General features: G+C 40.2%; 3 protein-coding genes across 3 annotated transcripts in view; 2 read left to right on the top strand and 1 right to left on the bottom strand.

Annotated features, from left to right (window-relative positions):
- LOC103360884 (glutathione S-transferase omega-1) overlaps positions 1 to 1,127 on the top strand; it is a 5,272-nt gene extending 4,145 nt beyond the window's left edge. The window contains exon 6 of the mRNA XM_008286800.1: positions 777 to 1,127. Coding sequence (XP_008285022.1) covers positions 777 to 927 — 151 coding nt within the window. The 3' untranslated portion in view covers positions 928 to 1,127. The remainder of the gene's footprint in view (positions 1 to 776) is intronic.
- Position 1,128: 1 nt separating this feature from the next.
- Positions 1,129 to 6,202, bottom strand: itprip (inositol 1,4,5-trisphosphate receptor interacting protein). The gene is made up of 2 exons (XM_008286799.1): positions 6,105 to 6,202; positions 1,129 to 3,416 (listed from the first exon to the last, which is right to left on the bottom strand). Exon 2 carries the CDS (start codon positions 3,347 to 3,349, stop codon positions 1,736 to 1,738), a length of 1,614 nt encoding a protein of 537 aa, XP_008285021.1. The 5' UTR covers positions 3,350 to 3,416; positions 6,105 to 6,202; the 3' UTR covers positions 1,129 to 1,735.
- A 2,167-nt stretch (positions 6,203 to 8,369) lies between these two features.
- Positions 8,370 to 9,756, top strand: ch25h (cholesterol 25-hydroxylase). Its single transcript, XM_008286798.1, has one exon. The coding sequence runs from the start codon at positions 8,375 to 8,377 to the stop codon at positions 9,164 to 9,166; it is 792 nt and encodes a 263-aa protein (XP_008285020.1). The 5' UTR covers positions 8,370 to 8,374; the 3' UTR covers positions 9,167 to 9,756.
- Positions 9,757 to 13,954: the final 4,198 nt, after the last annotated feature.

Genomic DNA, 13,954 nt, shown 5'->3' with positions numbered 1-13,954 from the left:
GTGATTGTGGCCAAAGAAGTTAGATTAATTTGTCGACTGCACGCAGACATTTAAGGTTTTCTTTTGATTCCTCTGTGCAGACCCTGTTTATGCTTCAACACTGCACCAATTCTGTATCAGCTCATTCTTCCTGATGGTCATGAGAGGGTTTGGGTTTTCCTTTCTGCACAGCAAACGTGCAGTTGTGCATCCTGTCTCATCTCCAACCATTTCCAATAAGTGTCACTCCTTAATGAGATTTTAGACGGTGGAAGTTACATCCAGGAAGTGCTTTAAAATGCGCATTGATGATGGTTCAGGCGTGCACACTGTGGTTTGACTACCATAAGCCACAGCACACACATTTTGCGGCACGCTTGACCCAGGGTTTAAACTGTCGTGTCAGTTGCAAATTTGTGGCATCCTCTTTGCATGACAGTCACACCTTTTGATGGTGTCTGATGTGGTAATCCACCATTACTTATGAAAATTGAACTGAAGCTCAACTTTTTAAAAAAAGATCCAAAATCAAATCGCAATTATACATTTCCCCCAAATTCCGGCGTAAATAAAACTCTGCAGACTTTACAAGAAGTGCTGAAAATCTGGCCCAATCAGCGTTTTGTTTTTTTAACGCATAAAAACAGTTTAAAACCAATTTTGAAGTATTTACTGCTTCTCACTTCAACAATCAACAAAATATGTAATTTTGGCCAGTTTTTTTAAAAAAAAAAAAGTGTGTTCATGTCCTGTGATTTAGTCTGTCACGAATGATTTCATTACATTTGTCTCCTCAGCTGCATGGAAGACGCACCTCAGATGAAGCAGTGGATGGAGCGCATGTGGGAGGACCCAGCTGTCAAAGCCACCATGCAAACTGCAGAAGCCCACAAGGTCTTCATTGATTCCTACGTCGAAGGGACACCCAACTATGACTATGGCCTGTAGAAAGTTCTGACCAAACCCTCAACTAATCATTCAGATTAAAAGAGCAAACACATATCTGTACTGGACGTGTAAGAGGTATTTTGATATCATGGGAAATGTAAAATCTCCATAATGACAATGAGGTACAATAATCCTTTGACTCAGGGTGTTTTCAGTAATCCAAAGTATTGTACTTAAAATAAACTCCGTCCATGCAATGACTCTGGCCTGAATCTGTATTTTCTGTTTGTTGTACAAATGCATAAAAATACACATTATGTTTTCCCCCCTGGCTATATAACATTTTACATCAGTACAGTAGAAATATCACAGGAAAAATGAAGAAAAAAGCTGCAATAAAGAAATGACCATCACAACTCTTAATAGCTGCCATAGCAGTATGACTGAAAAACAAGACACTGCTGTACTGTTTGGTTGATGATCCTTGTTTGGACCAGCAGAGGTATTTCTGTTAAAATGCATTTCTATAACTATCATCTTTCATGTAGGTTGCTGCTCCTTTCAGCAGCAGGTGGACATTTCTCTTCCTAGTTATACTCAAAGAACAAGAAATGTGACTTAATCTGAAAAACAGTCCTGGTGAGTGATTTTCAAAAATACCTCTACCCATCAATCATTATTTTGGCACTAGATGTTACAAAAGACTGAAAACGCTGCTCAGCAAAACCCTGGTTAGCTTCTCTGAGGTGAAGAAAGCAGCTGAAGCGAAGCCGCTGCATGTCTATGTGAGATATCAGCCACAACATTACTTCTGGTGACACTGACTGATATTTAGAGACATAATTCTGATGCTGAGAATAACCAGAGCTCATAAACTTTCATCTAGACTGTGGTGTAAACCTCCATTTGACAAGTGAGGTGTGTACTCCTGTATGAGCACTGGTGCATTTCTCAACATCTCCTGAAAATGCCTGACTGTTGCCGTGTAAAGTTCCCTCTGCAACACCAGAGACCTGAACAGATTGATGGACTCCGCTTTGCGAATCATCTCAGGAACCCGGACGTCTTTGGGCACCTTACTGTTCCCGATCAGAACGTGGTTCAGTCTCTTCTCCTGCAGGCTCCTCTGCAAGAAGCCGAGCACATCCTGAAGCCGGTGCTCCATGCTCTCGACGCCCCACGCAGAGGGCCTTTTACTCAGCAGCAAGTGCAACAGAGCGGTTTTTAGGTGGTAGTTAGTGAGGGCGCTTTTCCCCGTGAGCCCTGACTGCTTTCTGTGCAGGAAAGTAACAATCTGGAGGCAGTGTAAATGACAGGAATTCTGTGGTAGGCGTTTAGCCAAATGTTTCAGCAAATTCCTCTCGTAGACGGCGAAAGAAAGAGGCCAGTATGGGTCGGGGTAGCTGTCACAATCTGATGGAAAGTGTGAGACGAAATAAGCATCTGTATCCTCCAGCTGAACCACCGGGATGATGTTCATGACGATGACTTTCCCCGAACGGAATCGGATCTTCAGAGCGCCGGCGGCATCCAGGTTGCGAAAGGTGACCTCAAAGTCGTACTTGTGGGAGATGCGTCCCCACGCTTTGGTGACAGAGATCTGAAACCACTTCATGACTTGATCTTTGGCTAAGAAATGTGTGTTCCTGGAGCAGAGCAGTTCATCAGGACTGTGGCCAGCTTTGAGTGCGTCATTCCTGCTGTGCAACAGACAGAGCATGTCCTCTCCCAGGTTAGCGGAGCCGCAGAGGCAGCCCTCCTCGTTCTCCCCAAACCTGGTCACCTTTATCTTGCCGCAGCCCTGCATGTCTGGAGGTATGTCACTGGACGGGCTGCACCACAGATGGTACTGGAAGGAGTGCGGATCTGGAGGCGAGAAAGGCACTACAAGGTCACACATCAGAGGCTTGCACACCTTCCACGACTCAAACATGCTTCCGATCCCGACAAAGTCCCCGACTTCCATGTCCACCTCCCTGTCACACACGCTCCTGAGCGACTCCAGCAGGTCGTCTGCAAAACCCTCCACAAACTCCCTCACCCTCCAGTTCTCATGGGCTGCAGCGTAGGTGCATTTGTCACAGAAGTTGCTCAGGATATCCTTGTCTAGTACCATCATCCTGGGAGTGATGGATCCACTCTCCGAGAATACGTCTTCATCCTCAACTGGTCGGATTTCTGATTCGGCAAAATCTACCCTGCACATCTCGATAGTGAAGAATATCACAAAAGACAAGGTGCTCCAAAAGTACCAACTGTAACCATCCTCCGAGCTGCTTTCCTCCTGCTTTGAGTCCATCTGTGAAAGCTCTTCTTCCAGCCTGGCCTGCTCCATTTCCAGCCTCTCCTCGTGCTCCCGCATGCGAGCCATCAGCTCCTCGTCCTGCTCGGGGAGCGTGGTGTTTTCTTGAGGAAAGAGCAAGGGGTGGTTTAATATGGCAGCGGCCACCACCACACACACTCGTGCAATGGCCCCCTGCATCTTCAGCTAGTTTCTAACATGCACATTCAAACACTGTGTAGATGTTCAGGCAGCTGCAGCTCAGACCCTGAAACAAAAGCAGAAAGAGTAGTTTTGCTGAACATATATGGCAAAAATGCGCTAATGCACTGGATAAAATGTATGGAAATCATGACATATACATAAATCCAGTTATTTTTACAGAGCACTCCACCCATCAGGGGAAGCACAGATTGTACCTCTAAATATAGAGGCGGTGCTGTGAGTGACGCACTCGTCCAGTATCAGACTCTGCAACACGAGAGGAAGGAAGATGGAGCCCTTCACAAGAACGTCGCCCTTCTTTCTCTGATAACCTTATTTAGTTACCACACATTGTGCGTGCTAACATTTACATCCTGTTGCCGTTTTATCACGAAACAAAAAGAACAACACTACCGTTTTTGTAAGAAGAACTCTGAGTAAAGTTTGTACACTGTAAAAGAGGAAATTACATAAGTGTCGTGCACATCTTGAAGTAGAATTTAAGCCTGTGTGGCGTGCATGTTTAAATAGCCCTAAACATCAGTTAGTTGCTTGTAACTTGCAGTACTTTAAGAGAAGCATGACTAAAGACCCCGCAGGAGTATTCTAGTGACAAAGGACTGAAACTGGCATCACTACAGTGCTTAAGATAGTCATAAAATGTGCCTAAAATGGGACTTCCCTAACACTAAGTGAAACACAAAAAGGGAAGTGCACATGCATCATAATCGCCCTTCAACATCATGAGAAGACATCTTCGTCAGACTTCAGCTCTGAAATGACAGCAGCGAAGGCGGAGTACACGAGGCCACATTGCCAGGGAAACTTCCCATGACTTACTCACTGGGAAGCCTTCCAACCTCTACATGGATCCATCCATCCAAACAAACACCGAGCCAGACAAGAGGCCCGAGACGGACCTCATTTAAAAAATCATTTAATTTGAAATGTTTTATTGCAGAGCACGACAACAACACAAACAAAGACTTAATCCTCTTTAGCTACTCACTTTTCCCTTGAAAGTTTACAATTCGGGGCTCAAAACATTTATATACAGTATAAATATAGAAGAAAAGACTGGCAGACTGGAGGAAGGACTCACACCCTTCACTTAAGCCACAAAAACAGTACCACTATGTGAAAATATTGCAGTAGAACTCCATGTACTGCACTGCAAATCGTAGTTAAGCACAATGTATAACCAATAAAAATGTACAGAAAGGACGAGTTTGCTTTTCTTCTGTGCCATATTTCACACATTTTTTTTGGCAATGAGAAGCAATATTTCTGTGAGCCACCATTGCCCAAGAATTTGTGACAAAACATTTACAGCTTCTGCCAAAAACTACACAATCTGTGGCAGAGCCAGGTGGAGTCTAAGAATGTGGCTTCCACTAAACCACATCTAAAGCAAAGGGGTGAGAATTATATTTGTGTAGCTTAGAGTGAGTTTTTAAACTCTGATCACACTGAAAGAGGATTTGGTTGCTGCAATGGACGAACTACAACTGTAACAACATCAACATATGTTTACCTTGTGTTAAAATAATTGCTTTGGTGCTGGATTCTATTAAAAAATATAGATTTATAGATTAGTTTTATGCATTATAAGGTAAGAACATGTTGCAGCTGGCTCTAACTTACACAGTGTTGCTTAGTTTAACTGATAGTAATGCCTCAAATCTTATAAACCTGTATTTTGTGTTAAAAGTGATGTCATTTTGTAACCAAACTGGACTGTAACTTCAGAAAACACAAGCAAACAGATTAAAAACAAGCAAATAAATTTTAAAAAAAATCCTCACTAATTAAATTAAACATGTGGTGGGCGAAAATGCTGGATTAACAGGCAAATGCATAAACAAGCTGCAAATTATTAACTTGATAAGTCACCATGGCAACAACAAGTGGACCCCATCACTTTTTATTGTCCTCTGGAAACCTGTTGGTTGTATGTGAACTATTTGCATCTGTAATTTCTGCTTATGACGAGTTCATTTGCAAAAACAGATAAATCCATCTTCACAAACCTTCAGAAAACCCACTTTTCCATCGATTACCTCAGACAATATCAATCAAACTTAAGCTATCTCTATCTTTGTCATTTCTACTGAGTCAAATCCACTCAGCTTCAGTTTGGATTGATATGATCTCAAGCAAACAACAAAACAAACAAGTTTTCTGAAAATCTACAAAAATGTTATCTGTTATTTGTTTTTGCAAATGAACTCTTCCTGATGCTGTTCCTGTGTTTTCAAATTGGTTAAGACATTGTGTTAATTAGAATTATTTTATTTCATTTTATTTTTGTCTACTTGAACTAGTTCTCTCAGGTGTTGAAATATGAATGCCACATGCTTAGGGGAGGAAAAAAACATTAAATAAAGTGAAGTAAAGAGCACAATACTTACTAGAGTAGCATGAAATAGGAGTAAAGTCTCATTGAAATGTAAAATAAATATATTCCCACCACTGTTGGCTGTGTCACTCCGCATCCCAATGATCTCAGGGTGTTTGAGAATTTAAAAAAAAAAAAAAAAAAAGTAAATATGTGTATTTCACCGTGACGCCTCTGTTGTCTTAGCAACAAAATGATGGAAATGTGGCGGCACGTAAACATTATTCCAGACACATGAGTCACTTCATAGCAGCCAACAGACGCAGCTCAGAGGGAAGATGCTGCTGGATCCGCTCGGATCCATGTTCACAAAGTTCAGAGAAGAACTTCTAGAAACGAAGCTGATGAACTTACCTGATCCGCGCCGTTTTCTGGCTGAGTTCATGATGTTAAAGTTCATCGGTTGGTCCATCCGGTGAGAAGAGCCTCATGCGAACAACACGGAGGCAGTTTCTGGGTTCTGTGCTGCAACATTTCCTGACTGTGAGCTCCACCCATGAACGCTGAGCCCGCCCAGCTCAGCCTCCACTGGGAGCTGAGAGCTGCTTCAGGATGACTGTGTGCAAAACAGAGGCGTTGTTAGGCTCCAGAGACAAAAATCTTCAGATCTGAAACTGATAATTGCACCATTTTCTAAGGTAAAGGTTACATTTTGAGGCAAGGCAAGCACATAAGGAACAGAAGGTGCAAAGAGAGCATGAAGCAAGAGAAAAAAAAGACCTTGCAACACGATTAAAAGAGTTAAATGAAGAATTAGTAAGTGAAAGAACATGGAAAGTAAAGGTTAGAGAGCTGTTTAGGGTGTTCAAAAGCTGATCTGTGGTTTTCTTCTAGTTTGTTCCAGCTTTATGGTGTCAGGATGGTTCATAGAAATGTCCAAGTGCATCTCATATAATTAGAATATGGTGGAAAAAGTTTAATATTTTTTTATCAAACATTGCTCAAAGTGAAAATTAGTAAATATTCTACACTCATGACACAAAGTGAAGTATTTCAAGCCTGTAATTGTTTTAATTTAAATGATAATGACTTACAGCGCATGAAACCCCCCCCCCCCAAAAAAACCCCTCAATCTCAAAATATTAGAATATGTCAAAAGATCAACACAAAGGGTTTATATTGTAGAAATATCCAAACTCTGAGAAGTGTGTTCATCTATGTGCTCTCAATACTGGATGAAAAGTATTGAACTTTTCCCGCCAAATCTAATTATATGAGATGCACCTTTATTTTGTAGTCTGTATTTGACAGCTGTGTTTTAAAAAGCAGTTCTTTGCAGCTGACACCTGTGAAGACACTGTTGGAGCAGTCGAGTCAACTGCAGATTGCATGGACACATTTTTCCAAGCGCTACTGAGACATAAGTCCTTAAAGTCTTGTTATATTCTTCAGGAGGTCGTGGACTTACTTGGTAATTATTTTAATGTGACTGTTGAGATTCATGTGTGAGTTCACAAGTGAAGTCAATAGTCAATAAATCTCCTCTTTATTCATCTTAATCATTATTAACCATTTAAAAAATAGACTTCTGTTGCAGTATACCTGTATTTATTGGTCCCTGTTTTTCTCGAATATATGCATTTCCAGGGTTTTTTTTTCTCTCCCCTTTGAATCAAGGATTACAACAGAACAGAAAAAAAAAATCTCCAAGCAGATGTGTGAATATATGCACCATATGCAGCAAACTAAATGTATATCTTAAGTAATCACTTGTTTAAAAAATATCCACTGCAGTCACTGTGATGCATAATATTAACTGACTGTAAAGTTGAATTCTTCTAAATAAATGTCCTAGTTATTTCAAAGTGAAATGAATGTTACAGTAAAGCACTGTGCTCAAGGTACTTTTTTTAAGAATTATGAAACCCTCAAGGAACTCTGGGGAACATTGCTTGTTGATTCATGGAGAAACCTTTAGCAGCTTGGTTCAGAGAAGGAGTTGCTTGAGGAACCTCTAATATCCCAAAAGGGGGTTCCTGATGGATTTTAAGCAGTCATGTGAAGGTCTAACTGACACTTTACCCTGTATTTTGAAACATTTTGAATCCACAAGGTGGCGCTTTGTGCTTTAACAACAGCACAAGAAGAACACAGGAGCCACACAGCATGCTCAGACTGAGCACCACAATGCCACAACAATCACAACTTTGGCTTTCGTAAGCAGAAATTGCCCTGCAGAAAGTGTCTATATATAGACAAATACAAAACATATAAGAAGAAGAAGAAGAACATTGTCATTGCACAAAAATACAGCAACATTTCGTTTGGCATCACCTTTGTAGCAGCTAGTATGGTCTCAGTTCTAAGAAGAAGAAAAGGTGATAGAGTAATAAATATTTAATAAGTAATAAAGAATGAATGTAATATAGTTTCATGAAGTGAGCTGGAGATTTTCTTTTGGATAGTTAAACAATCTACACATTTACATTATGTTCAGAGTGATGAAGTGTGACAGCACCACTGTAGGCCGTCACATGACTGAATAAATCCTTTGTGTTGTTTGACTGAAGACCAAAAAAAAAAAAAAAAGTGCAGGAAATGCTTCTTGCGCAATGTGGCAACACTCCATCACATCATCTTTTTAGTAATCCGTCAGTACAGTTACAGTTTCTCACACTGCAGGGATGACAAACTCAGAGAGCACGCAGAGGCTTTTTTTGCAGAGTCTTTGGGACTGGTTCAGGGATCAGCAGGCTGTCTTCAGATCTCCATTTTTCCCAGTTTTATTCTCTCTGACAGTTTACCTGAGCTGCTGCCTCCCATACGCCTGCCTGGATTTGCTCTGCTACAGACTGACCCTGGTTCGCCGCTTCAAGATCCAGCCTCAGGGAAAAGTGACGTGGGTAATGGCTTGGGGGTGCTTGCGTAAAATTTTCCACAACCATGTGTGTTTCCTGCTGCCTCTGTCTGTTTTGCACTGGTACTGGAAGCCTGTGGTTTCTCCTCCGCTGGCACCAGACGTGCTGTCTGTTGTCAAGGATGTCCTGGCTTGCCTCCTCCTGTTCGACATGCAGTACTTTCTGTGGCATCTGCTGCACCACAAGGTTTCCTGGCTCTACCGTTCGTTCCACAAGGAGCACCACCTCATCACCGCTACCTTCTCCCTGACCACGGAAAACACGGGCGTCTGGGAGATGCTGAGCCTCAGCTTCTTCTCCACAGTGAACCCGGCGCTGCTGAGCTGCCATCCGCTCACTGAGATGTTCTTCTTCATCACTAACATTTACCTGTCGGTGGAGGCTCACTCGGGCTATGAGTTCCCCTGGTCTCCACACAGGCTGGTGCCCTTCGGCCTCTACGGAGGAGCTCAGCATCATGACCTCCACCACCTCAGGTTCAAAGTAAACTACGCTCCGTATTTCACACACTGGGACAGACTCTTTGGCACGCTGCACAAGGAAGACACTCGGAAGTAAGCGAGAAACACTGAGACTTTAAAGAGGTGAAGTACATTTGTTCCTGCTGTTAACCTGCAAGAAGAGCACTAACAATGAAGACTGACTTTTATCTAACTTGCTGACATTTTGTTGTATTTTATGCGCAGAAATGTAGGTTTGAAAATGTCTGTGTTAAGTTTATTTTATTGACTGAAAACATTGCTGGTCAAGGAAATGAAATGTAAAACTTCAAATTCAGGCTCACAAACAAACCACTGGATGTACATACACCTGATGACAAGACAGAAACCTTAAAGAATGAGACAGAAGTTGTGTATTTACTCGTTTTGTTTGTTTTTTAAATCAATAATTTGATTCAGTCTGCAGCAAACTGTGCAGATGGACTGACACCAGAGAAGTGGACTATACTGGTATTTTTTGCCTTTTTTTTGGACAGCGTACAGAAACAGGAAACGGCGGTTGAAAGAGAAAGGAATGGCATGCAGCAAATATCACCCCAGGCGGGAAGTGAACTGTGAGCACTGTGGTTATATGAAGCTACTGGTTGACCCCAGTCATTGTAATATTATTTCTTATTCTATTAAAGCCCAATTACTTTGGCGACAATATGTGAAGTTGTTGTGTTTTGTTGTACTTAGTGAAATTATGGAACAAATCAGATATCCAATTTAAACAAATTAATAATATCAATCCGTTCAAAAGTGCAAACAAAAAACATATTCAGTAGGTATCATTAGGTTGCATTAACACTATTATTACTTATCATAGTATACCTCCAGAGCTGTTATTTGTTAGTGATTAATTGGTAGTGGTATCACATATATCCTAATGAGGGCAACTAAATATTGTTTTATATATAATATAATATTGTATATTAAATCCATTACTGATTGATATGTATATATACAACATATATTTATGTAGTGTACTGTTGTGATTTATTTATACTGGTAATATACATTTTTATAACAATATATTAGTAGATGACACATTTATCCTAAAGAAACTGATTATGTGTATGGTACAATTATATACTGTGTATCGGTGCAGTTAATCGATTATATATTGATGCATATTTTATATTAAATCCATTCATTATATATAGGAACATCCATCCATCCATTATCTATACACCGCTTAATCCTCACTAGGGTTGGGCTGGAGCCGATCCCAGATGACTCAGGGCGAAGGCAGAGGACAAACGTAAATACATCTATCGCAGGGCTACAGTTAGAGACAGACAGACACATTTACGGACAATTTAGAATCACCAATTAACCTCAACATGTTTTTGGACTGTGGGTGGAAGCCAGAGAACCCGGAGAGAACCCACGCTGCACGGGGAGAACATGTAAACTCCACACAGAAAGATCCCGGGTGTCCTCACCAGGACGTGAACCGACAACCTTCTTGCTGTCCACCGCTCCACCTTGCAGCCCATATAGGAACATGCAATATTGTCGTGAATCATAGGGTAACAAGGGGGTGGGAGTTTATAGGTTTAGACTTCTTCTTGCTCCTTTTTGAACTCATGTTTGTACATTTTTTCCCCCTTGTTTTTTTTTTTGTTTTGTTTTTCATTTTATTTTTGTTTGAAATAAATATTTAATTCATTTATTCATTATTGTTCAGTTTAATGGGTTCATTAAAATGATATTCCCTCCCAAAAATAATCATCTTTTCAAATTAAATCCTCCCTCTGAGTACATGGAAACTGACAAAAGGTCATGAAAATGTAACCAATGGACACACAATCCAGTTGTTAAAAAATTAAAATAGTGTGGAAATGACATAGAAAGCTTTTTTGTTTTTTTTGGTCATTAAATTAATCATAACTTTTCTTTTTATGTATCTTATCTCAAAACTCCATTTTGTGTGCGTGTGTGTGTGCTGCAGGTTTGAGTCATGTTGTTGCAACCAGTCACATTATAGTGGTGTCATAGATCAAGTCATGGGTCATACATTTTTAAGGCGAGAACACATTAAGGTGAAGTTACGTTTAGGTTAAAGTTAGTGGGATTAATGTTAGAAAAGTAGACGTTGATATTTCAGTTTCTTTATGTGGACAATCTGGGGCTGTTATGAAACACAGAAGTCCTACTTGACAGGTTTTTAGTCAATTCTTACATGTCGTAACGTCGTTTCACTTTTCCTAAATTCCAATGTAAACACTCAGTGTGGAGAAGCGGTAGAACACATTGTCTCATCAGAACACTCCCTCATTTTTTGGCGCTGAAACTACACCTTGTTAGCACAGGCAAAATCTTTTTATTATGTAAACCTGCGCTCTTCCAGAAACCCGTAATTACAGACACAAGGTTTGCACTGGTCCCGGTAATCGTCAGCAACTATGATCGCAGCTAAAATGTGATCAAGCCGCTCCCCTCGCTCTGTTATTACTCGAGATCGTTCCACTGTAAAACAGAGTTATATTTAACAAGTGTTATCCTTGTAAATCTAAATGCAACAGAATAATTATAGAGAAAGTATGACAAGAAAAACCAAAAGAAGGCCCAAAAAAAGAATAAATAATCGTACAGATTTACTGTATGCTTAGACAAATTTGGGGGAAAAAACCCTAATCACTTCAAGTTTACGCTCAGTTACAAGAATCGAGTGTCAAGGGGACGTTTGGTGTTAGTTCCAGTAAGGAGCAGCAGAGTCGGCTTATGCAACAGTTTCCTCTTTGTCTGTATATTATGTCATGCAGATGCCGAGATTTTGGTTTAGTTTGTTTCGGGATATCTGCTTCTGAAATTTCTGCCTCTGCAACGATACAATGAGACACATTTGATTTAGTTTGTGCTGCTTAAAATAGCATTAAAAAAAATTAAAAAATATACCTGCTGTCTCTCAGGATGTCATGTTTGACATACAAGTTACATTTCTATCTATAAAACTCCTCATTTAACGTCCGTATGTGACAAATGAAACCTTTGCATCTTGCAAAACCAAGTTAGACAATGACTTTTGTTTGTTTTTGACTCTTTAATCTCATTAATACTTTGTAGCCTCTGTGAGGATGGAGACGTTGAAATGTATACTTGGTCTACATCCGTATTATGTGGCTCAGGTGGTCGAGCGGCTTGTCCTTCAGTCGCAAGGTTGGCCGTTCGATTCCTGGCCCCTCCACAGTCGAAGTGTCCTTCGGCAAGACACTGAACCCGAAGTTGCTCCCAACGGCAGACATCACCTTGCATGGCAGCTCTGTCGCCATTGGTGTATGAATGTGTGTGTGAATGGGTGAATGAGAAACACATTGTACAGCACTTTGGATATATAAGTGCAGACCATTTACCATTAAAATGCCCACACGGTGAAATGAGATGCTGTTCCTCTGTGCAGCTATGTGGAAGAACTTCACACATCAGATCAAAACAAACCCCCCCCCAAACACTTAAACAGATTCATGCTCCTGCTGCGATCATGGGGAAGGACACCTATTTTTGTAGCTGGGTTTTTTTCGGTTGTGCCCGCTCTTGTCTGTCTACTTTCATTTCTCATTATTTGATGGGACCTTGCGACATTATGTGCCCACATTCACATCAGGTGGTGTCGCTGTGACATCCAGACAAGCTTCCCGGATGTAACTGGATGTCATAGATATTACGTCAAACACACCAGTGTCTACTTCCTTTAAATGCACCAGGTATTGTGTGAAATAATTAACTGCTTTAAGCGGAAAATATTAGATGTCATAAATAGTGCAGTAGCCATGACCAAACCCTGAAACATGCTGAGGAAGGAGTGTTGTACAAATACCTCAGTAGTGGTGTATCATGTGTCAGGTGTGTAAATGGAGAAAGGAAGGGCTGACTTTATGAAGAAATTAGAGGATGGAGCAGAACAATGTAGTTAGATTGGAATTTTCTGCTTTAAATACACAATTGTCTTTTCTAAAAGTGTTTTATTTCAGATTTTTTTGTGTGCAGCGTAACAACAGATTCCATTGTTTCACATTTAACCACAAATCTTTTAACTACTGGGAGGGCCATTTTTTAAAAAGAAAGGTCAATATGTGAACACATTTAACCACAGACTTTCTTTTCTAAAAATTATTCAACAAGAGTCTGTTTTCTTGTCAGTGTTGACTCGTCACTATGATACAGAATGTGGAACTCTAGTTAAGCAACTAAACCAGGATGAATAAAAAGGGTGCTTCCTTTAATCATATATTTTTTTTTCACATGCATTTATTGTGTGAATTTCTTCAGCATCGTGGTGCAATAATGAGTCAACTGACAGGAAAAAGTGGTTTCCATATTCTGTATTTCCAGATTTTTTTTAAAGGTTTGCATCTTTTCTTTATCTAATGTGATAGTGAGGCTTTTGGGCCAAAGTCAAAGCTGGTTATTTCAACATGGGGATTTGTCCTGTAATTATAGTGGGGATCTAACGATTTTGGGATTTTTCATAGCCCAGTTAATTCATTCATAGATCAATAAAGTTAGTTTTATTATTATCATTACTATTATATTTTACAGCTAAATCTATAGCATGAAAACTCCTAAACTTCATCCTTGCTCCTGTATTTATAAACTCATATATTACAAAACGGTTGAATGGAGCATGTTTAAAGAGAAATGCTGCAGCTGTGGTCGTGTTTTGTCATGTTTAAGCCGAAGACGTCTTCAGTGATTCAGACACGATTTCATGGTGGTTTGAAAAACAAAACAAAGCTAAACTGACTTTTGTTTTTTGGTTAACTTCCAGAGAAGAGAAACAAAAAGAAAAGTGCGTCCATAAAAAAATACCAGGAGTGAAACTTTAACAAAAGCAGCAAAAAAGCATCAAGTAAATGTTCAT

Source organism: Stegastes partitus, unplaced genomic scaffold (genome assembly GCF_000690725.1).
Source record: "Stegastes partitus isolate 25-593 unplaced genomic scaffold, Stegastes_partitus-1.0.2 Scaffold471, whole genome shotgun sequence".
NCBI classification, from domain to species: domain Eukaryota; kingdom Metazoa; phylum Chordata; class Actinopteri; family Pomacentridae; genus Stegastes; species Stegastes partitus.
The sequence above is the reverse complement of the archived record's forward strand: the minus strand, read 5'-3'. Positions and strand labels throughout refer to the sequence as shown.